Raw genomic sequence first — 24262 nt, 5'->3', positions numbered from 1 at the left:
TTCCGAAAGTTGAGTCAGGTGGGATGTTATTAAAATCGTGATTTCATTTGAAGAACCCCAATATAAAATAAACAATAAAACTAATGGTACTATTCGCAGCCTCATCAGCCGGCAAAAACAAACCCCTTGATAAATTAGTCTAGCGTATATTTTATTCAGTAACTAAGGCTGTGTTGGTTATTGTTAGGAGTAGAATATGTTTAATACGATGATAAAACTATATTTCTTACTGAATTGAAGAAAATGTTCTAAGCATTGTTCGTCAGCCTTTTGTATTCTCATTGGTGAATAATACGTTTTCTATGTTTTAAGCTTCTACTCACCAGCAGCAGTGACGTTGTCCGTATATTCGGGTAGCGGGTTATGCAGACCAAATCTACTGTCAAACATCAGTAAAAACGATCCCTTATGCTGAATAAAAAGTTGATGTGTCATATCATAGGATTTCTGTCCCCCAAAATCGATCAGGTCCGATGGTGCTATTTCAATTATATATTTCTGATTTCTAATTTCCTTTAAAATAGACGACTGCAGTTGCAGCTTCTGGAATTCTAGTTCAGTTGTTAATGTCGAAAGGCCTGTGAAGCCAACTGGTGGTTCAAAATGTCCTGGCAAAGGTTTGATACTTTGAGAAGACGTCTTCTTGGTAACCTGGTCTGCTGAAGGAAGGTCGATGGTGTTATCTCCTTGTTTGTATTTGACTATTGAGACAGTTGTGTCCACTTCTGAGTGAACTGCTTGACCTACCTCTTCAAGAGTTAATGTGTGCTGTCTGGTTTCATGATCAGACGATTTACAAATATCTGGTATACCCCGAAGAATTTTCGCATACACTTCATGACCTCGTTCACCTTCAAATGTTGATACAATATGTATATTGAAGTATAAATTACATATCAATTATGTGTTATACTTAGATATTTAGATTTATAATAAACACAATAGTAGAAACTGTTAAAACGTTTACATCGAAATGGGATTCTGTGACTGTATGCATGTGTACATGAAAAAAGTAAACATAAAACAACCGCGTGTGACATTCTTTGTCAAGAGACTGTTGATATCCTCTTTTGTATTTGATTCAAACAGGATACTGAATGACAAAAAACATTATGTCTGGGCCATCTTAACAAAGCCGTTTATTATAAAACAATGTATATATCATTAACTAACCAAAAGGGAACATGAACATATGCATATGATCAAATGATATTTTTACGGTCTCGGCAGTGTTTAATTTTTTTGAAACATATCCTTGAATAAGCACTAATTAATTTATATTCCATATAAGCGCTACACGTGTTATCTACCTTCTTTGTAAACAAAGATACTAGTATAGAAAAACATTCAAGCGAAGACATGACTTATATCCGGATTAATGAAAATGTGTGTACTAACATAATTAATCATAATAGATGTTCTATACTAATGTTAACGAGGCCGGGATAAGGTACCGGTACTAATGTATATATTAACAAATGTAAATATGTTAATGAAACTTAGTTTAAATGAAAAAAAAGTGTTTAATTCGAAAATCAATTTGACAGTTCGGGATAATTGAATATGTTCCAACCAGCATCCCTTACATTCGTGTCGTCCTTCCATGTAGAACGTATGCATACGATGAACCGTTAAGTCTGTCTCGTCCTAGATTTGTATACAATAATTGCAATGTTGACGTTGAGTTATCAACCATCAGTAAATCATTCTAAGAAAACGGAATGTTACATCTATGTACTCCGTTAGCAATTGATCATACATTTGCAACTGTATTTGTTCGTAATGTGTTTGTATCAGTCCAAAATTAAGAAACAAAGGGTTGATATTGTATATCTGTAAATTTAACCACGTTGTCAAATGTCTAGTATTCTATTTGTGAACTGATTTTTCATATATCATCAATTAAAAAAAAAGCAGCAAATCATATTTTTTTTGTATACAGAAATCGGGTATCTTACTATATGTGTTTTCGTAATACTTTTAAATTATAGCCTTTGCAAGTATATATTGACCTGGGAAAAAAGTATATTGACTGATGACGATGTCAAAGGTCAATATACCTATTTTGGTCGATATATCTCGTAATGCCGTCATACAAAGGCTATTCATTATTTTTTATAAATAAGGCCGTTAGTTTTTCTGGTTTGAATTGTTTTACGTTGTCATTCAAAAGCTTTGTATAGCTGACTATGCGGTATGGGCTTTGATCATTGTTGAAAGCTGTACGGTGACCTATAATTGTTAATGTCTTTGTCATTCTGGTCTCTTGTGGATAGTTTAATCATTGACAATCATACCACATCTTCTTTTTTTATATTATTGCTAGACTATTTATTCCTCACCATATTTTTATCAAAACAGTCAGTGTATTATATTCGATCATTTAATATTGTCATTTAATAAATTTAGTATATGCGCCAGACGCGCGTTTAGTCTACAAAAGACTCATTATTGACGCTCGAATCCAAAAAAGTTTAAAATGTCGATTAAAGTACGAAGTTGGAGAGCATTCCTAAATGTTTTGCCAAATACAGCTAAGGTAATCTATGCCTGAGGTACATATTAGCAGATTTATTTAATGTTTTTTCACCAATCTTATGCATTTTCATCAGATAATCGATGTTTTGTTTATGTGCAATATGCTTTCTTGTTTTGCTATCCGCCATTTTCTATATACCTTCGAAAATATAGTTAAACATGTGACTTTTCCTGAACAAACCAAATTAGTTAAATTTTACGAATTAATAATATTTCAATATATCTTTTTAACATTGATATCCTGTTAAGTTTCTTTTTTTCATAATGAAACCAATATATGATTAACAATTGGAAACAAAATAAACGGTCTTAAATGAAATTACACCAAGCGTACCCTTTTTAAGTGGAACCATTTTCTTATTTTCTATATCGATACCATTCCTTCCAAAAAATATCACAAGTCCGTCGGTAGAATTCCACTTCAGAGGAATGTCTTCGTCAATAAGCACACTTGCTAAAGTACTTTTCCCAGCCCTACAGGGACCACCTAAGAGAAAACAAAATACGAGTATAAAAATGAAAAAAAAGATGCAACAAACATGTATATTTTTTTTTCTTATTTGAAGTCAACAATATTGTCGCTTTTCAAATGTATTTTAAGATATGTAAGGAATATCAAAGATTCAAATATATCAGGTGTCGAAGTTATTTATCTCAGGCATATTGATTACTTGGTTTTAGCATCGCAATTATTAAAACCAAATGATGCATACTTGAAATTATTTAAAGAAGGCGCGCTTTCCATATTCAGTTTGTATTTACTGAATAATTATTGAATTAGTAGACTCATATCTTTCGGTGTCAATAACATATATCGTAACTTTTTTAAGGCCACTTCAGAAACATTCAATTGATGAAAAACAATATTATGTTCACAAAGATAATGAAGGAATTCATGCATGTCCGGTCGTCATTGTACATGTCTTCACTTTCTTATCGGTGCTAAAGAAGGATGCATAATCTTAGTCCAATATACTGGACAAATATACCTTAGTGTATTTCCGAACAGCAACTTCAGCTTTGTAAGCAATGTATTTTTCATAAAGTTGGCTTAACATCGAGTTTTCATTCATCCTTTGTGTAACAAGGTTATGAGGAGGACAGATAAAAAATGACAATCCGTAAATTTTACGGTCACCATTACGAATTATTTGATCCATGTGTCTTGGTCAAAACTAACTAAGGTCATTATTACCACGTGTTAGACTGTAGTTTTTCATTACGTCGTCTAATCTTTTAATTACTGAACGTGACCGTGTTACTGTTTTGCTCAGTGTAAATTCGCATTGCTATAAGACGTGGCACGGTACTTTCTATCCAAAATTCATGTATTTAGTTTTGATGATAATTTTTTATTCTTTTGATAATATTATAAATTGGATTTTTTCAAATGTCTTGTTTTTTGTTGATGTAAATCTTATCTGTATTCTGTTGTTTTCGTGTGTTATGGTAAAGATAATTGATCATCAAGTTCATCTATTATATTTCAGTTTGGTTCAACTGAATGTATAAGATATATATTTGGTTTACAGTTTGATTTAGAAGAAGCACTAACATAGTTAGATAATAAAACTAAGAATCTAATTACTACCACAATTCGATATTAATTAATATTGTAATTGTCATTATCATTATTAAATGCTATATTAACATTGCAGACTTAATTTTGAATTCTATTCTAGTTCTATCTTATTTTTAGGATTTTTTTTAAATTTGAAAAAAAATCAAATGTGACGTCCCTTTGTGCGTTTAATGATTTGGCTTACGCGGCTGCCAATGTTTATGTGCTGGTTAAGGTTGTTTTGTCTATCCTTTTTATTATGTAGTTAATCACCGATTCTATCATATATATCTATTGTATAGTCATTTTATAAACATATACTGTTTGCCAAAGTATGAATTATTTTTAATAAATAAGGATGTTCTTATTCCAGGCATAAAAACCTAGCCGTATTGAGCACATTTTTTTTGGAACTTGCAATGCTTTTCAACTTTGCTTTTTTTGGTTTTCGAACTTTTTTCATCTGCGTCACCAGTTAGTTTTGTTTGGACGAAACGCTCGTCTGACGTTTTAAAATTTAAACCTGGTACTTTTTTAAGCTATTATTAGTGTATTTCTCTGTCCTTTATGTTCTTACACTTATTTGTATTGTAATCTTATCATGTAGTGTTTAGTCATTTAAATTTTATGTTCAACATTGCCATAAAAGCGGGAAGTGTGGTCAATTAAACATGTTTGTATAGAAACATTATCAAGTTGTGTTTATCACACAACACACAAACAATCTTTTTAAAATACATTTTTAAAAGTATGTTGTTTTTCTAACTGCAGTACACAATTGTTTTTTTTTTTACATTACTGTTCGTGCTCATGATGCTGCTGTATTCGTTCAAGCACTTTTAGCAATCCGATTCCTGCAATATTTTGCATTATGGTTGAGGTGGATGTGCTAAATTGCACAATTGTAGATTAAAAGATAAGGTATGTCAACGAATAACACCAATATAATGTGAAATAATTTAAAATTGTGTCTATCAATAATTAATGTACTACCAAGACTCAAACGGTTTTCATAAGACAGGTATTCCCCATGTGAAAGCATTCGTTTGAACTCATCAGCATCAACTAACCACGGTAATTGAATATCTTTCTCTAAAAAATATATATTATGTAAAAGTATTACTTGATCACTTTCCGGAAAAGACAAAACCATGCATGTGAAGAATAGAATTATCGACAAACAGGCCATTTGACTTTCTCTGTTTTCGTTACGGATGGTTTAACTGTAAGATTGTTGTATGGCGGTGGTGTCTTGCTGTAAAGTTACTTTTCAATCCAATCACAGTGTGTTAAAATCATTTGGTATACGACATAGCATCGCCATGCTGAATACACAACATCCAATGATTCTTGCCATTTTTTTTTTTTATTAAACTGATAAATTCTTGAAAGAAACACTTTTTCTCGAACCTACCTGACAGATCCAATCAAACTTAAGTATACAAATAATCAAATATTTTATATCATTTGGAGAATGTTGCCTATACATTTTTCGCCATTGTCCTGATCTGAAATAAACTCATCGTAGATACCAGGACTAAATTTAGTGTCATTTGATATAAATGAGCCATGATGATATTACATGCATGTAACAGCAATATGCGTTAAAGTAGATACACGTTTTTGCATTAATTTAACACACTACACTTACCAACTTTCTGTTTCGACGGTCCAGCTTTCGGAAAGTTGGATTGTTTATCATATTCTTCGTGTTTTTTGTCGGGACGAGTTTGTGGTTCTAATGCATTCTTAAAGTAAAAACAAATGGTAACTGGTACTACATGTATGTTTAGTATGTCACATGCACTTTAAAGAATTTTCTGTTCAGACACATATTATAGTTGTTCCGAAGGTCATTTGTAATATAATGACTACTTTCAAACTATTTTGGTGAGTCGGTGTTTTTAAAACCTTTTTGCAAAAATACTGACTCAATTTGAAAATTTGAATTCACAATGCACATATCTTCTACTTGAAATTTGAAGACTTTACTTTCAAAATAGGAAATGTCGAAAAGTATGTATGATCAAACATCTATGCCGTTTATAGGTTCTGCGTCTATATGATATGTCCATAACTATAACTTTACTGTTTACACAACTGTTATTTTGTTGCAATTATAAAGCTGTTCTGCCCCAATAATAGATAACTTAGTTGTATTTGACAAAACGATTAGGAATTTGAGGTCTGTTATGCTCTCCACCATCATACTTTATTTGGCAGTTTTTACTGTTTTGGATTTGATCGTCTCTGATGAGCCTTTTGTAGACGTAATGCGCGTCTGTAACAAGTACAAAATTCCTATCCTGTTATCTATGTTGAGTTCATTTGAACGTAAATGAAGGAGATGAATGTCGTAAAATGTATGTTATGTACCATATCTATAATACAAGCTGATTAATTAGAAAACGACAATATGCGATCGTCACATATTAAAAAACAAATGCATTGTCTAAAAAAAAAAATAGGTGCAGCTATATATTTATTGATACTGTTCATGCAACAATTATTATCCACGGCGATAGTCGATCTTGTACCAAATTGGTTGTGCAGATCGTGCTCTTGTACTATATAACCAAGGTGAAATATTCAAAGAGAGTTAAGACAATAAATATAACGCTTGCCTTGAGGTAATTCAATGTCTCCTTGTATTTATTTGCGGGAAAAAAATGTCCCTCATTTTTTTGGTATCCCTTTTCTGCTAATTCATAAGGTGTTGCTCCCTGAAATATAACCGGATGTTGTATATTTAGCTATATTCATTTCACAATGGTAGTCTAAACAAGTAAAATACATCAAAGAGAACTATCTGCTTGGGTGACGAAGACACTCATTTATCTGTTCATACACGTGCGATATATAATTAGCTTTGGAAAACATAATTTTGACGAGAGCATTCTCTCATTTGTTCATACAAAGACACTTTAGAAATTGTTTTAGTTAGCTATGCCAATAGTTGCTTTTCTAGTTATTGAATGTGTAGCAGAGGAATTACACATATTAATGTATGGGTAATTTTCAACGGTCTAAGTAAACAAAACAAAACATTGTAAGTCTATATATATATATATATATATATATAAGTACGTCTGAGTCAGTGACAACTCTACAACAGATGTATCCATCGGATCGCCATCAATGATGGTGATACATGGCTGTGTACATAATGTATATACAACTCGTCTAAACATCAACCCAACAATGTTAGATCTGTAAATTTGCTTTCGCAAATTTTTGGTTCTTCCCTCGCCGGGATTCGAACCCATGCTACTGTGATATCGTGACACCAAATCGCCTGCACTGCAGCCGTCCCGCTAGACCACACGACCACCTGGGCTCTCAAAAAAAGAGCTTTCGCTGGCCGTGTGTTACCTTTCTTCGTCAGTTTTAATCTAGCGGCGTACTACAGTACATGATATATAATGCATGAAGATGTTATTGTTACAGATCCGCCAAATTATCTATAGTAAAGGATCCTACAAATTAATGTAATATACAGTCACAGAAAATAATTATGTTTATAAGTACGTCTGAGTCAGTGACAACTCTACAACAGATGTATCCATCGGATCGCCATCAATGATGGTGATACATGGCTGTGTACATAATGTATATACAACTCGTCTAAACATCAACCCAACAATGTTAGATCTGTAAATTTGCTTTCGCAAATTTTTGGTTCTTCTCTCGCCGGGATTCGAATCCATGCTACTGTGATATCGTGACACCAAATCGCCTGCACTGCAGCCGTCCCGCTAGACCACACGACCACCTGGGCTCTCAAAAAAAGATTATCTATAGTAAAGGATCCTACAAATTAATGTAATATACAGTCACAGAAAATAATTATATTTATAAGTACGTCTGAGTCAGTGTAGAGTTGTCACTGACTCAGACGTACTTATAAATATAATTATTTTTCTGTGACTGTATATTACATTAATTTGTAGGATCCTTTACTATAGATAATTTAGCTGATCTGTAACAATAACATCTTCATGCCTTATATATCATGTACTGTAGTACGCCGCTAGATTAAAACTGACGAAGAAAGGTAACACACGGCCAGCGAAAGCTCTTTTTTTTTGAGAGCCCAGGTGGTTGTGTGGTCTAGCGGGACGGCTACAGTGCAGGCGATTTGGTGTCACGATATCACAGTAGCATGGGTTCGAATCCCGGCGAGGGAAGAACCAAAAATTTGCGAAAGCAAATTTACAGATCTAACATTGTTGGGTTGATGTTTAGACGAGTTGTATATATGACACTGACTCAGACGTACTTATAAACATAATTATTTTCTGTGACTGTATATTACATTAATTTGTAGGATCCTTTACTATAGATATATATATATAGGTATTTACCTCTCTTTGTACTCAAATTGTAAAGTGTTGTTTAATGACAACAGATTAATTTATACCTTGAAATTTTATTTTTCTATTCTTATGTTCTGTTATACAATACACATTTCATTTAACAGAAAATAATTAACACAAAAATTCATACGGATTTTTAAACTGTCTTTTTTGTAGCATCAAAAAAACCTTGCATTTCAGTCAGTAGAACTAATTGAACAGTAAAAAATCAGACCAATATCAAATCTACTAAATAATATATCAAAAACTATAATATATAACTAAAAAATGCCATAAAGCATATGTCAATTTTGAAATATCTTTTTTTCAGAGTAACCACTTCTGTTGATGACAGACGAAGAACGATATTGGTAGATATGTTGCATTTTCAACTATCAATATTTGTAGTTCATACAATCGTATCAAGTGATAGCATGTTTTTATATTTTTTTAATCATACACTCCTTGGCTAAATGCATTATATTTTTGGTCTTCCGTGTCCAATGCATACGAAAATGTAACTTTTAAAAAACATGATTGGTTTTTTTTTGGGCTGCTTTTAGGATAAAAGGCGGCTGTCGATTGTATGCATTGTTCTTATAGATATACGGAGTCTATATACATGTGAGTTCATTTCCCCGGTATGGAAATACAATTAATACCTTATAGTTTGCCTAATAGTAGGTTGACATTCTAGGCACTATCCAATATTGCAGAAATATTGTATTTACTTATCAAAAGACATCCAATTTCTAATGAATAAACTGTCATTGAGCAGTAGAACATAATGCAATCTAAACTATATGGTATCCATACAAACGTTCTGCTACTTAGCTTATGATCCTTGTTAATAATGTTAAATTCACGCACAGTGTTAACAAAATAATTAGAACGGTTTACCTCATTATTTCGAGCAGAAACTTTGGCGCCAGCACTAAGCAAAGTTTTTACTACGGATTCTTTTCCTTGGCTCGCTGCTTCGTGTAAAGGTGAATCACCCTAATGAATGAATGTATGTACATATATATGTAACACTCATAAACATGTCCTTCCCCCCAAACGTGTCCGATTCCCCCAAACATGTCTAGTTGAAAACAGCGCTAAAGCGTGTCATTTGTATAAACGCCCAAACGTGTCCATTTCTCAACTAACCCCCAAACGTGTCCAATCCCCAAAACGTGTCCATATCAAGCGTTATTTGCCGGGTTATTGCTATTTCATTAACGTATACTAATTTTACCATTTCATTAAAAATATAATAAATAAGGCACGTTATTACTTTTTTAAACCGGCAGAATTAAACTGGTTCCCTTTCTCTGTGCATTAAAAATTGTATGTTCTCTATAATTAGGCATGAAATACTGGCAACTGGACAATTCGCAATTAACAGTTTACAGTAAATTTATTCAGTAGAACTGAAAAAATATTAAAACTTGTATGTTTTCTCTAGATATGCATGAAATACTTGCAAGGGGACAATACGCAACCAACATTCTAAAGTTTATCGTAACAATAGAACAGTAAAAACATTAAATCATGTATGTTCAAATGTAAAAAAAAATAAAAACAGGTAGCCTATGTTCTATCTGAATAGAACTGGCAAAAACTTTAAAACTTGTATGTTATCTCTAAATATACATGAACTTCTTGCAACTTGACAATACGCGATCATCAGTTTAAATTTAATGTGTCGGTACAACTGTAAAAACATTAAAACTTGCAAAACTATTGGTCGCTCTAAATATGCATAAAGTACTTGTAACTGGACAATACGTAATCAAAAGTCTAAAGGTTATTTATACACTACATTTAAATTTGCAATTAAAACCGGCGTTGATCACATAACAATCGTATTCATAAAAAAGAATCTATAAAACCTATGCATGAAATATTTGGCACTGGACGTTATGTCTCTTTATCGTGTGTCTTTAGTTATGCTGGAAACCTAAAATTTATCAAAAAACCGGATAACCACACAAACTATTGACAACAAATGCACTTAAAAGCCCGCCATCCAATATTCGGATAAATATAAAAGGCATTATCAGATTTTATAAGTACAAATAATTAACAAATTTAACGATTAATTGAACTCCTGATTTATGTACATGTTCGCTCTAAATTAATATTTAATACTTGCAACTGGACATTAAGCAATTTCAGTCAAAGTTAATTAATAATAACAGAAACCTACATTGAACTAACTTTATTAATCTGATTAATGACAACTTCATCTTCAACTGTGTCTCCCATTATAGAATGCCGTAAACGTTATCAGCGATTTTCTTTAAGATATACTGGTTTTAACGCTATAAGACGTGTGACGTTTTGGCGTTAACAATTATCGGACACGTTTGGGGGTTATGAAATCGGACACGTTTAGGGAATATTGTACATTTCGGACACGTTTAAGGAGAAAAGACACGTTTGGGGGAATCGGACACGTTTGGGGGAAGGACACGTTTTGAAGTGTTACATATATATATAACGTTAAGCTGACCAATTGCACCCTAAAACAATATTTTTAGGATTAATACAGTTGTATGTTTTGTCCATGCAACATGCTAATGAGAAATAATTATTCAGTAATGTAATAGTATACATATATGTTTTCAATATGAAAATAAGGAGAAGTGGGAAGGCAACATCCCAAATGATGTCAATGACTGCAACCACTATATATATTGACGTTTCCGTCTATGTAAATGTGTTTTTTTTAAATGTAGATGCACAAACGTCTTGGCGCCAAAGCAATTTTTGAAAGAATCGCACAAATAATTTTCTGTCATTCATACATAAAAATCAAAGACGTATGAAGAGACCAAGATATTTTAAATCCTTAAATATATGATGACAATGATATATGCACAACCGCAATATGTTGACCTTCACCTAGCATTTAACATCGGTAGTAAGTGGGGAAAAAATAGATTGAGAATGGAAATGGGGAATGTGTAAAGAAGACAACAACCCGACCAAAAAGCAAACACAGTTATATTATATTCCACAACTTGGCCGTACGGTTATAGTGTACTTTACTTTAAATTTTAGTTGCTACTGCTTGAAAGAAATATATTGAATCAAGCATTTGTAGCGAGAAAGGTAAAGACACAGCTTTAGGTGGCATCCTGTGTGAGGTGATTGCAAATAAATATATCACTGATTCTCATAAATAACTGTTGCTGGCATCGTCATATCTACCCTTTTTTGTTATTGCATTGCAGTAGATATGTATTAATATTATGCCGATGATAAGGTGTAAATGTTTTCAAAGGTCGAAAACTGTATTAAAAAAATACTAACTGTTCCATTGCAAAATAAATCTCGAAAAAATATAAAAAGTATTACAAACTGCACAACATAGTAAAACTCAGGAATGATCAACGTTAGCCCCAACGAAACACGAGGCTCTCAAGAGTTTGAATCTACTAATATTTTGTTGCTTATATATTTCGTCAATGATTATGTTTGCTTCTTCTCAATATATATTAATAAGTGGCGTAACATTTCCTTTTAAATGTTAATTGTACCTTTTATATTTTTTTTCGAAAGCAAATACTTGCATTTTACCTATATGTTCCATTTAAACCATAGTGTCTATGTTTCTTGACGTAGAAGGAAATAAAATATAAAATGTATACTAAATTCATTTGCGAAGATTTGTTAGAGTTTAGAACATGAACAACTTATGTAAAATTGTCCTTAAAAGGGCAATAACTCCTTAATGGGGTCAATTGACAATTTTGCTCATTAGACTTTTTTGTAGATTTGAATTTGTTGACCATTTTTGTTTTTTACATTTTATTTTTATCATCAATAATATTCAAGATAACCAAAAACTGCAAAATTTCATTAAAATAAACAATTTAGTGGCAGCAACCCAATAATGGGGTGTTCAGTTTGTCTAAAGATGTCAGGGCTGATATATTTTAACCTTTGAACATTTTTACTCCCCGTCAGATTTTGTCTTAATGCTTTAGATTTGAGATATAAGCTAAACATTGCATTTGACCCCTTTGATAAATGTTTAGCCTTGGCGGCCATGTTTGACTATGAATCAAAACTTTGGATTGAATAATAAACTAGATAGCTAAAAGAGCATTTGGTTAAAGTGTAAAGGTATTTATACCAATAGTTTCAGAAAAGAAGATGTTTCTTAAAGTTTACAATGGAAGACGATGACAGACGACGACAGATGACTACAGACACCAAGTAATGCATAAGGTCAGACGAGGTCCATCGGGTTCCGATGAGCTAATCACGGGGTTAATTTGAAATACCATGGAAATATTACAGGAATAAGTAAATTATGCTCATTATGCAGAACTTATAAACGTGACTAAGGACAACAAGTAACAATGGGACCCTTGTCGGACGTTAATATAATATCAAAATGAAGTGACTAATAGTAAAAATAATAGTTGTGCTAGACTTTTATAATTGTGAGATGCATCACATAATTTGGAATAATCAAAGTATTGATCAAATGTTATTAAACAACAAAATTCTGCAATGAATGTTATACAGTAGTACATGTTGCATGTTTTAGGAAGCGTATATGAATTCCTTATTGTTTAGACTAAGCAGCGTAGTAAGAATCGATGAAGTTTAATACAGTCTTTGTCCTTTGAGGCTCTCTTTTGGCATCTCTTTTGTTACAATGTCATGCATACATGTATTTAATAAAATGTCACAGTAAACTTTAACTGTAGTCCTTATTTGAAGGCAAGCTTTTTTATGTGTGTCAATTTATTTTAAACATTTGCAATTGTCACTTATTCTTTATGTTTAAAGCAGTAGTGTTTTCAGGAATTTGGTTTTGCCGATTACTTTGCGTATATTCAATTTCATGTATGTTCGAAATCTAAAAACATTAAACAATTAAAAATAACAGACATACTTAAGGCCGTACGTTGACCTATAATTGTTAACGTTAGTGTCAGTTTGGTCTTGTGTGGATAGTTGTCTCATTGGCAATCATACCACATCTTCTTTTTTATATACACTTTGTAAATTCAGCTGTTTCACAAGGCACGCCTACCTTGGAGAGAAAAGTAATTTTAACATATTCTTTGTTTTGTTAGCGTACTGGTTCCCTTATACGGTCTCTATGTTTCTTCGTATAGCGAAATAATGTGGAAATTTAATAAACACATAGTAGCGGCAATCATTAAATTATCAGTGGATTCAAAAGTGAAGGTAAGGGTTGTACAGAATTTTAGTTAAGGTTAAACTATTAGAAGTTTGGGGCATACACACGTTGAAAATATGCTGCACAAACCTATGTTTTCACCTTTTGATAACAAAGTAGTGCATAATAATGTTTCGTTCTAGGGTATAATTTTGTACGAAACCTCATTGAAAAAAAGGCACAGCTTTAACATGTTTAACCAGAAAGAGAGTTCCTATGGGAAATTGCATTGTCTATATCTACAAGAGTGCAACCAAAAATGATAAAATATTGATTTAATAAGGGTGTATGTGTATAGTATTGCATCGAAGATGAAGCGGCATAAGATTTTTAGTATAAGTAGACGTTCTGATAAAACGTTACAAGACCGGATGTATATGGCTTTCATGGTTGCCAATATTACTGTCTCTGTCCTTTTTTAGTCTAAATATGTAATGACAACCGTAGAATTGTCGATCGGAATGCAATAATCGAACATCAATTGTCAACATGGTCAACGCAAGTTTCAAAGAAAATAAAACTACAGCTGCAATGAATTAGGTGTTTTATTTAGCAAACATCAGTATGATCACATTTATCTGTTTTCTAGGGAAAACAAGGTAAATCAAAACTTAATAAATGTCATGCGTTAAAAGGGATTTTCTTCTGTTACCTTTATCGAGAATGATCAAAGCCTTACATCTGAATTTTTTTTTATTCGATTAATTTGTTAGGTAAACGATAGCGCTGTTATTTAACGCTTTGCGCAGTATTTGTTATCTTAAATTTTTAGTGATAACTAGTGTTGAATTGACGTCATACCACATATCCCTTTTTATGATAAATAAGATTTTACTTAACATAAAAGCCTTTAATGTGGCAGTTATCTTAGATAAAAACATCTTGCAGCACACTATTTTATCCGCATTTTGTCATTATATGTTCTTAGGTAAAATTGCGACAAGTCTGGTATGTGCATTTTATTTAAACGTTCATGTAAACTCATTTTTTCCTTTTTATGCAAGGGACCATACTATAAATCAACGTTTTATACATCCGTGGTGACCTATTTAGCTTTCATTCAGACTTACTAAGTGATGCATACTCACATTGATGTCTCTACTATTAACATCGGCTCCATACTGAATTAAACGTTCAGCATCTTCCTTGTACTTGACCACATGAATTGGAGTTTGATTCTGTCATATATAAAACATGAGATCAGATATTTGGGACAAACAAATTTACATTTACCTGATGAAACATTTGGTTTGTTATTGGATAATAGACATGCTACTCCCAATAACAAATCAGATCGGGTAGTAACAGACACGTGTTTAAATGTTTGGTGATTTTGTTTACACGTTTTAATTTGTTATTCTTAAGTAAACTCAGTACAAGAAAACCTACCTTTTTGCGTTAACTGTAGTAATCTATAATTCTAACATGACGTCCTTCAAACCATTTGAGTACACACCCGTGGTAAAATATGAATATATTGATTAGGCTGTTCCGATCGCACTCCCACGTTTTATGTTTGTTTATGAATGAGATACCCGAATATAAGCATTATACGGGGAAATACACGCTTGTGAAACCAAAAATCATCACAACATTGAAACGTAAACAAACGATGCTAAATTGTTGTATAAGCCATCTTTTTATACAATAAAACATATTTCTCATTTAAATTTATCCAAAACTATATAAATATTCTATTGTAAATAGTTTAAGCATGTCACTAATTTGTTTGCTCCGTTCTTTTACGCCATTTTGAAAGTGTGTTTATTTATGGGAACGGCAAATATTTGCCTCCTATCTAGAGCGCTTCGATCCAAAAGAATTGCCGTATTTGTCCTATTAGAATCGAAATAATTCATGGGGGCTTCAATATATCTTTATTTTACCATGGGTTGTCCTTTTATGCCGATATTTTATCCCTCGCTATCGCTCAGGGTGAAATATTTGTCATAAAGGGCCTACCCGTGGTAAAATCTCAATATGTTCAAGCTCCCATGAATTATTTCTTAAATAGCCTATACATCTTTTTATTTTGGTCAAAAGACTAAGGTCAGACACATTTTACAACTAGTAAAAAGGTTTCATCGATTTGTGTGGAATTTAACCTTTGATTCCAAAAATAATGTTTCGAATTATTGTACTGACTTTTTTAATTCATATATTACCAAAAGAACAATATATAACACGTACAATTGTAAAATGAGGGAAATATATCGACTATTAACAACTTTTTTTTTAACTATTCAGTCCTAAATATACTACGGTTTTAAAAAAGGTACTGTGCAATGTTTGTACATGCACATGTAATCAAGTTTTAATTTAATGTTGTACGGCAGCTTATGACTTGAACAGCTCTTTAAAGGACAACAAATCATTTTGAAAAACATGTTTAACTAATTACAATTTTAATTTGAAATTTTATACATCAGACCAGTTTGAGACAGAAAATGTATTATGTTTTTCATGGCAGATGCTAACTTCAACAAATAAAAGGAATTTCAGCTTTCTATATTAGTGACTTTAGACATTCTAATCTTTATATCATAGATTTAGTGTCCAATTCATATACTAAACATCAGTTTTGGATAGATAATTTATTTATTTTTAATGGCAGTTGATTAATTTCAACATATTTGGAAAATTTTATCTCTCTGAAGTGACCATAGAACTTTTACTCTTATATTTAAAAATTGAAGGTCAAATTTCATACATCAGACCAGTTTAAGACAGAAAATGTATTAATTTTATGTAGCGGATGATTAAATTCAACAAAATTTAAGGAAATTCAGCTAACTTTATTAGTGACGATAACATTATAATTTTAATTTTTTAGATAAAGGGTCATACAATTTACAACATATCAGTTTTAGACAGATAATGTATCTTTTTTATTGTGGTTTATATATTTCAATATATTTTAAGTGAATTTCATTACACTTCATTAGTGGCCATATCATTGTTACTTTTATATTGAATGATTGGTGGTCAAATATTATACATCAGACCAATTTTAGACAGAACATGTACTATTTTTTGTGGTGCATGATAAAATTCAACAAATTAAAGGAATTTCAGATAACTTTATTAGTGACGATACAAATGCAGAAAAATTATATTTACTTATCAAAGGACATCCAATTTCTAATGACGAATTTGAACTTTCATTGAGCAGTAGAACATAATGCAATCTCAACTATATGGGTATCCATACAAACGTTCTGCTACTTTGCTTATGATCCTTGTTAATAATGTTAAATTGTACGAACAGTGTAAACAAAATAGTCAGAACGGTATACCTTATTATTTCGAGCAGAAACTTTGGCGCCAGCACTAAGTATTTTTACTACGGATTCTTTTCCTTGACTCGCTGCTTCATGTAAAGGCGAATCACCCTAATGAAGAAATATATGTACATATATATATATATATATAAAGTTAAGCTGACCAATTGCACCCTAAAACTGAGCAATAATTATTCAGTAATGTAATCAGTAATAGTATACATATATGTTTTCAATATGAAAATACGGAGAAGGAGGACGACAACATCCCAAAAGATGACAATGACTGCAAACATCATATATATTGACGTTTCCGTCTATGAAAATGTTTTTTTAAACGTAGACGGACGCACGTCTTGGCGCCAAAGCAGTTTTTGAAAGAATCCCGCAGATAATTTTCTGTCATTCATACTTAAATATCCAAGACGTATAAAGAGACCAAGATATTTCAAATCCTTAAATATATGATGAAAATGATATGTGCACAACCGCAATGTGTAGACCTTCACCTTAAGCATTTTACATCGTGGAAAACAAAATTAGATTGGGAATGAAAATGGGGAATGTGTAAAAGAGAAAACAACCCGACCAAAAAGCAGACACAGTTATATTATATTCCAGAACTTGTGTGTACGGTTATAGTGTACTTCACTTTAAATTTGAGTTGCTACTGCTTGCGTGAAATATATTGAATCATTTGAAGCCAGAAAGGTAAAGACAAGGCTTCAGGTGTCATCCTGTGTAAGGTAATCGCAAATATAAATGTCACTGATTCTCATTGCTGGCATCGTCATATCTACCCTTTTTTGCATTGCATTGCAGTAAATACATATTTATATTATGCCGATGATTAGGCGTAAACGTTTTCAAAGGTAGAAAACTGTATTAAAAAAAATTAAAGGCAAATTCACTCAAGATCAACCAAACTAACTGTTCCATTACAAAATAAATCTCGAAAAAATATTAAAAATATTACAAAACGCCTAACATAGTAAAACTCAGGAATGATCAATATTAGCCCCAACGAAACACGAGGCTCTCAAGAGTCTGAATCAACTAATATTTTGTTGCTTATATCTTTCATTAATGATTATATTTGCAGCTCAATATATATATTAACAAGTGGCTTAAAAATTCTATTTAAATATTCGTTGTACCTTTCATATGTTTTCTTCAAAAGTAAATACTTGCATTTTACCCATTTGTTCCATTTTAGCCAAAGTGTCTATGTTTCTTGACGTAGAAGGAAATACAATACAAAATGTATACTAAATGCATATGAGAAGATTTTTTAAAGATAAAAACATGAACAACTAGTGTAAAATTGTCCTTAAAGGGCAATAACTCCTTAATGGGGTCAATTGACAATTTTGCTCATAAGACTTTTTGTAGATTTGAATTTGTTGACATTTTTGTTTTTTACATTTTATTTTTATCATCAATAATATTCAAGATAACCAAAAACTGCAAAATTTCCCTAAAAAAAAGCAATTTAGTGGCAGCAACCCCATAATGGGGTGATCAGTTTGTATAAAGATGTCAGAGCTGATAGATTTTAACCATTTGAACATTTTTACTCCCCGTTATATTTTGTCTTAATGTCTAGATTTTAGATATAAGCCAAACATTGCATTTAACCCCTATGGTAAATGTTCAGCCTTGTCGGCCATGTTTGTCGATGAATCAAAACTTCGGATTCAATAATAAACTAGATAGCCAAAGGAGCATTTGGTTAAAGTGTAAGGGTATTTGGCCCACAGTTGCAGAGAAGAAGATTTTTCTAAAAGTTTACAACGACAGACGACGACAGACGACATACGACGACAGACGACGACAGATGACGACAGACGCCAAATAATGACATCCGCTCAATTGAGGCCATTTGGGTATCGGTGAGCTAAACACGTTGATAATCTAAAGTACCACGGAGGTATAACATGAACAAGTAGATTATGCTCCTTATGCGGAACATGCTGGACTTATAAACGTGACTAAGGACAACAAGTATCAATGGGACCCCTGTCGGACGTTAAAGTAATAGCAAAATGAAGTGAATAATAGTTTAAATAATAGTTTTGCTAGACTTTTATAATTGTGAGATGCATCACATATTTTGGAATAATCAAAGTATTGAACACATGTTATTTAACATTACAATTCTGCAATGAATGTTGTACAGTAGTACATGTTGCATGTTTTAGGAAGCGTGTATGAATTCCTTATTGTTTAGACTAAGCAGCGTAGTATGTATGAATGGATGAAGTTTGATACAGTCTTTGTCCTATTTTAAACAGTTCTACGTCATGCATACTCACATTAATATCTACACTGTTAACATCGGCTCTATTTTGAATTAAAATTTCAATTACTTTTTGATTGTTGACCACATGCAGTGGAGTTTGACCCTGTTAAAAGATAGAATAATAAACGTCTGCGATTAGAGAAAACGTTTCCAGTACCAATATATTCGTTGGAAAGAGTTGTATCTTTTGGATTTAGTGCAGTTTTTTATGGTTAAACAAGATGACTTCACACCTGCCTTAAATGATGTTTGTATAATAAAACATTTGGTACAACTTCAGTTTATTCTAACTTCTGGAAAACATCTAGTTTGCCTCTTGTGACATCAACAGTGATCATGCAAATGTCCATTCTTGTTTTAATTTTAAAATGTTCGCGAGTGATTGATTCACTCTAAGTAAAGACCTGTATCATAATACATATAATAACATAACTTGTAATACAGGAGACAAATACGTCATGCGGTCGGACTATTTTAACAGTACGCACTTTTGGTGAAGTAGATATACGCCTGTATCGAACAAATACTTTGACGCTTAAAACATTTATCGTTAGTCTTCTTAAGAAAGTTATTATATTTTCAAAACATATAATTGTTTAACGTGGCGGGTATCTTAAAATATAGACATTAAATAACACAACTGTATCCCTTATTAGTTAGTATCTTGTATGTCGTATATATGTGTTCAACGAATTCCTGCCTAAAACAGATAACAGGTACACTGATACAAAAACGGCTTGTATAGTTGTACGTGAAATACATTTACGGATTTTGAGGTACGAACATTGATGAAAGTTTTTTTTTAAATATGTCAATTCATTGTTGATTACTGAACTCGTGTACTCTATGATTAAAAAATGACATTTGCAAAGCAATTTCGGTTCGCTTTATTTCGTAGACTAGTCACATAGTGAACATTCGTTCAAACGAATCTATAATAAAACGACAGATAGTTGCTTACTATGTATTATGTTATACTCACATTGAAATCTATACTGTTGACATCGGCTCCATTCTGAATTAAAATTTGAGCAACGTCTTTGTGTGTTGCCAAATGAAGTGGTGTTTGATTCTGTTTTGAAAGATAACAGTGTATTCAGAGAAGTAAATCAGTACGATTTGTGTTGATGAATAATGCACACCAATTTGTATTTAAGAAAATGTCACAATTATCTTTAACTGTGGTCCTCTTTTGAAATCTTTAGTGGTAACTAGTGGTGTCTTAACGTCATAGCACATCTTCTGTTTTATGATACATAATATTTAACATAACATAAAAGCGTTTGATGTGGCAGTTATCTTATATAAAAACAGCTTGCAGCACACTAGTTTATCAGCATTTTGTCATTATATGTACTTAGGTATATTTGTGACAAGTCTGGTATGTGCATTTTATTGAAACGTTCATGTAAACTCAGTTTTTCCTTTTTTTATGCAAGGGACCATACTATAAATCAACGTTTTATACATCTGTGCTGACCTATTTAGCTCTCAGTTAAATTTACACAGTCATGCATACTCACATTGATGTCTCTACTATTAACATCGGCTCCATATTGAATTAAAAGTTCAGCATCTTCCTTGTACTTGACCACATGGAGTGGAGTTTGATTCTGTCATATATAAAACATGAATTCAGATATTTACATTTACCTGATTGAAATATTTGATTTCTTATTGGATCATAGACATGCTACTCCCAATAACAAATCAGATGATGTTGAGTTTATCTGAATTAAGGGTCAGGAAGTAACAAACACGTGTTTAAATGTTTGATGATTTTGTTTACACGTTTTAATTTGTTATTCTTCAGTACAAGAAACCAACCTTTTCGCGTTAACTTTTGTAGTAATCTATAAATAGACGATACATCTTTTCATTTTGGTCAAAAGACTTTAGTCAGACACATTTTACTATTTTTTAAAAGTTTTAATCGATTTGTGTGAAATTTTACCTTAGATTTCAAAAATAACGTTTCGAATTATTGTACTGATTTTCCTAATTCATGTGTTACCAAAAGAACAATGCATAACATGTACATTTGTAACATGAGGGAAAGATATCGACTATAAACAACTTTTTTTTTTTGAAATATTCAGTCCTAGATAAACTACGATTAAACAAAGTACTGTGCAATGTTTGTACATGAACATGTAAACAAGATTTAATTTAACTTTTTACGGCAGCTTATGACTTAAACTGTTAAATGACTGGACATGTCACAGCTTCTGTTTTTAGGACACAAAATCACTTTGAAAAACATGTATTACTAATTACAATTTCATTTTTAAATGTTATACATCAGACCAGTTTGAGACAGAAAATGTATTATTTTTTTCAAGGCGGATGCTAACTTCAGCAAATAAAAGGAATTTCAGCTCTCTTTTTTAGTGACTTTAGAAATTCCATTTTTTAATTTATAGATTTAGTGTCCAATTCATATACTAAACATCAGTTTTAGATATATAATTTATTTATTTTGTGTGGCAGTTGATTAATTTCAACATATTAGGGGAATTTCAGCTTACTTCTGAAGTGACTATAGAATTTTTTCTCTTACGTTGAAAAATTGAAGATCGAATTTTATACATCAAACCAGTGTTAGACAGAAAATGTATTAATGTTATGTAGCGGGTGATAAAATTCAACAAATTTAAGAAATTACAGCTAACTTTATTAGTGACGATAACATTCTAATTTTAAAGGAGGAGGGGCAATAAGGCCCCTATTTGGCCCAAAAATTACTACTAATTTAAAAGTTATCATACATATTCTTAAGTCACTGAAAACTTGACTTAGATACAAGGTATTCAAAAAAACAAAACAAATTTGACATTGAACAAGTTACCATGGCAACAAATCATGACTTAATTTGCATATTTTGTAAACTTTCCTGATTTTCCTTGTTTTTGTAAAGTATATTTTAGATTGAAAAAAGTATGTGCGCACCCAAAAAACAACTTTATATTTGGTGAGATTATTTCAATAGTTATAATAAAGCTTCTGTTAAATTAGTTTGTTGTTTCTTGGCTGCGCACGATGTTCCCACAATGGATATAAAGATAGAAAACTGCATAAATTCTGTATTTTTTATTGTTTTTGTGAAAACAGTACATATGATGACGTAATTGTGACGTCATCATATAAAAATCTTGATGATTTTCATTTATATTTCTTGACCCTATGCATTTCGAAATAGTATGTGCCTATTTGGAATAATTATCAAACAATTTATTTTCTTTGGCCAAAACCAGGCCTTAATGCCCCTACCCTAGATTAAGGATCATAGTATATACAACACATCATTTTAGACAGAAAATGTATTATTTTTAATGGCCGTTGATAAATTTTAATATATTAAGGGAATTTCAGCTAACTTCGTAAGTGACCATAGAATTTTTACTCTTATATCAAAATATGATGGTCAAATTTTATACATCAGACCAGTTTTAGACAGAAAAGGTACTATGTTTAGGTGACGAATGATAAAATTCAACAAATTAAAGGAATTTCAGCTAACTTTATTAGTGAAGATACACATTCTACTCTTAAATTAATAGATTTAGGGTCATATAATTTACAACACATAAGTTTTAGACAGATTATGTGTTATTTTTGTATTGCGGTTTATAAATTTCAGTACATTCATATATTTTCAGCTTACTATAAAGGTGACCATAGCATTTATACTCTTATATTGAAAGATTTGTGGTAACAAAATATAAATAGTTATCAAAGGTACCAGGATTATAATTTAATACGCCAGACGCGCGTTTCGTCTACATAGGACTCATCAGTGACGCTCATATCAAAATATGTATAAAGACAAACAAGTACAAAGTTGAAGAGCATTAAGGATCCAAAATTTCCCAAAAGGTGTGCCAAATACGGCTAAGGTAATCTATGCCTGGGATAAGAAAATCCTTAGTTTTCGAAAATTCAAAGTTTTGTTAACAGGAAAATTATAAAAATGACCACATTATTGATATTCATGTCAACAACGAAGTGATGACTACTGGACTGGTGATACCATCGGGGATGAAACGTCCACACGCAGTGGCATCGACCCAGTGGTGTACGCCAGACGCGTGTTTCGTCTACATAGGACTCATCAGTGACGCTCATATCAAAATATTTATAAAGCCAAACAAGTACACAGTTAAAGAGCATTAAGATCCAAAATTCCAAAAAAGTTGTGCCAAATACGGCTAAGGTAATCTATGCATGGGATAAGAAAATCCTAAGTGATTCGAAAAATTTAAAGTTTTGTAAACAGGAAATTTATAAAAATGACCACATTATTGATAATCAAGTGTTGACTACTGGGCTGGTGATACCCTCGGGGACGAAACGGCCACCAGCAGTGGCATCGACCCAGTGGTGTAAATAGTTACCAAATTTACCAGGATTATAATTTAGTACTCCAGACGCGCGTTTCGTCTACATAAAACTCATCAGTGACGCTCATATCAAAATATGTATAAAGACAAACAAGTACAAAGTTGAAGAGCATTGAGGAACCAAAATTCCCCAAAAGTTGTGCCAAATACGGCTAAGGTAATCTATGCCTGGGATAAGAAAATCCTTAGTTTTTCGAAAAATTCAAAGTTTGGTTAACAGGAAATTTATAAAAATGACCACATTATTGATATTTATGTCAACACCGAAGTGATGACTACTGGACTGGTGATACCCTCGGGGATGAAACGTCCACCAGCAGTGGCATCGACCCAGTGGTGTACGCCAGACGCGCGTTACGTCTACATAAGACTCATCAGTGACGCTCATATCAACATGAATTTCAACATATTAAGTGAATCTCATTACACTTCATCGGTGACCATAGCATTTCTACTCTTATAATGAAATATTGATGGTCAAATTTCATACATCAGACCAGTTTTAGACAGAAAATGTATTAGTTTGTGGCGGATGATAAAATTCAGCAAATTAAACAAATTTCAGCTTACTTTTTAAGTGACGATATAAATTCTACTCTTAAATTTAAAGATGAGGCGTCAAATAATATACAAC

At 32.0% G+C, this 24262-nt stretch overlaps 1 protein-coding gene across 1 annotated transcript in view; it reads right to left on the bottom strand.

Moving 5' to 3' along the window:
• The window catches only part of LOC139494639 (uncharacterized), a 43274-nt gene that overhangs the window by 17547 nt on the left and 1465 nt on the right, over positions 1-24262 (bottom strand). Inside the window, exons 2-11 of the mRNA XM_071282799.1 lie at positions 20752-20841; positions 20211-20300; positions 19242-19331; positions 16942-17037; positions 14716-14823; positions 9355-9453; positions 5751-5847; positions 5093-5191; positions 2873-3025; positions 324-851 (exon numbers count right to left, since the gene is read on the bottom strand). Of these exons, the coding sequence (XP_071138900.1) occupies positions 324-851; positions 2873-3025; positions 5093-5191; positions 5751-5847; positions 9355-9453; positions 14716-14823; positions 16942-17037; positions 19242-19331; positions 20211-20300; positions 20752-20841 (1450 nt within the window). The remainder of the gene's footprint in view (positions 1-323; positions 852-2872; positions 3026-5092; positions 5192-5750; positions 5848-9354; positions 9454-14715; positions 14824-16941; positions 17038-19241; positions 19332-20210; positions 20301-20751; positions 20842-24262) is intronic.

The sequence above is a fragment of the Mytilus edulis genome, chromosome 11, assembly GCF_963676685.1.
Source record: "Mytilus edulis chromosome 11, xbMytEdul2.2, whole genome shotgun sequence".
NCBI classification, from domain to species: Eukaryota; Metazoa; Mollusca; class Bivalvia; order Mytilida; family Mytilidae; genus Mytilus; species Mytilus edulis.
The sequence above is the reverse complement of the archived record's forward strand: the minus strand, read 5'-3'. Positions and strand labels throughout refer to the sequence as shown.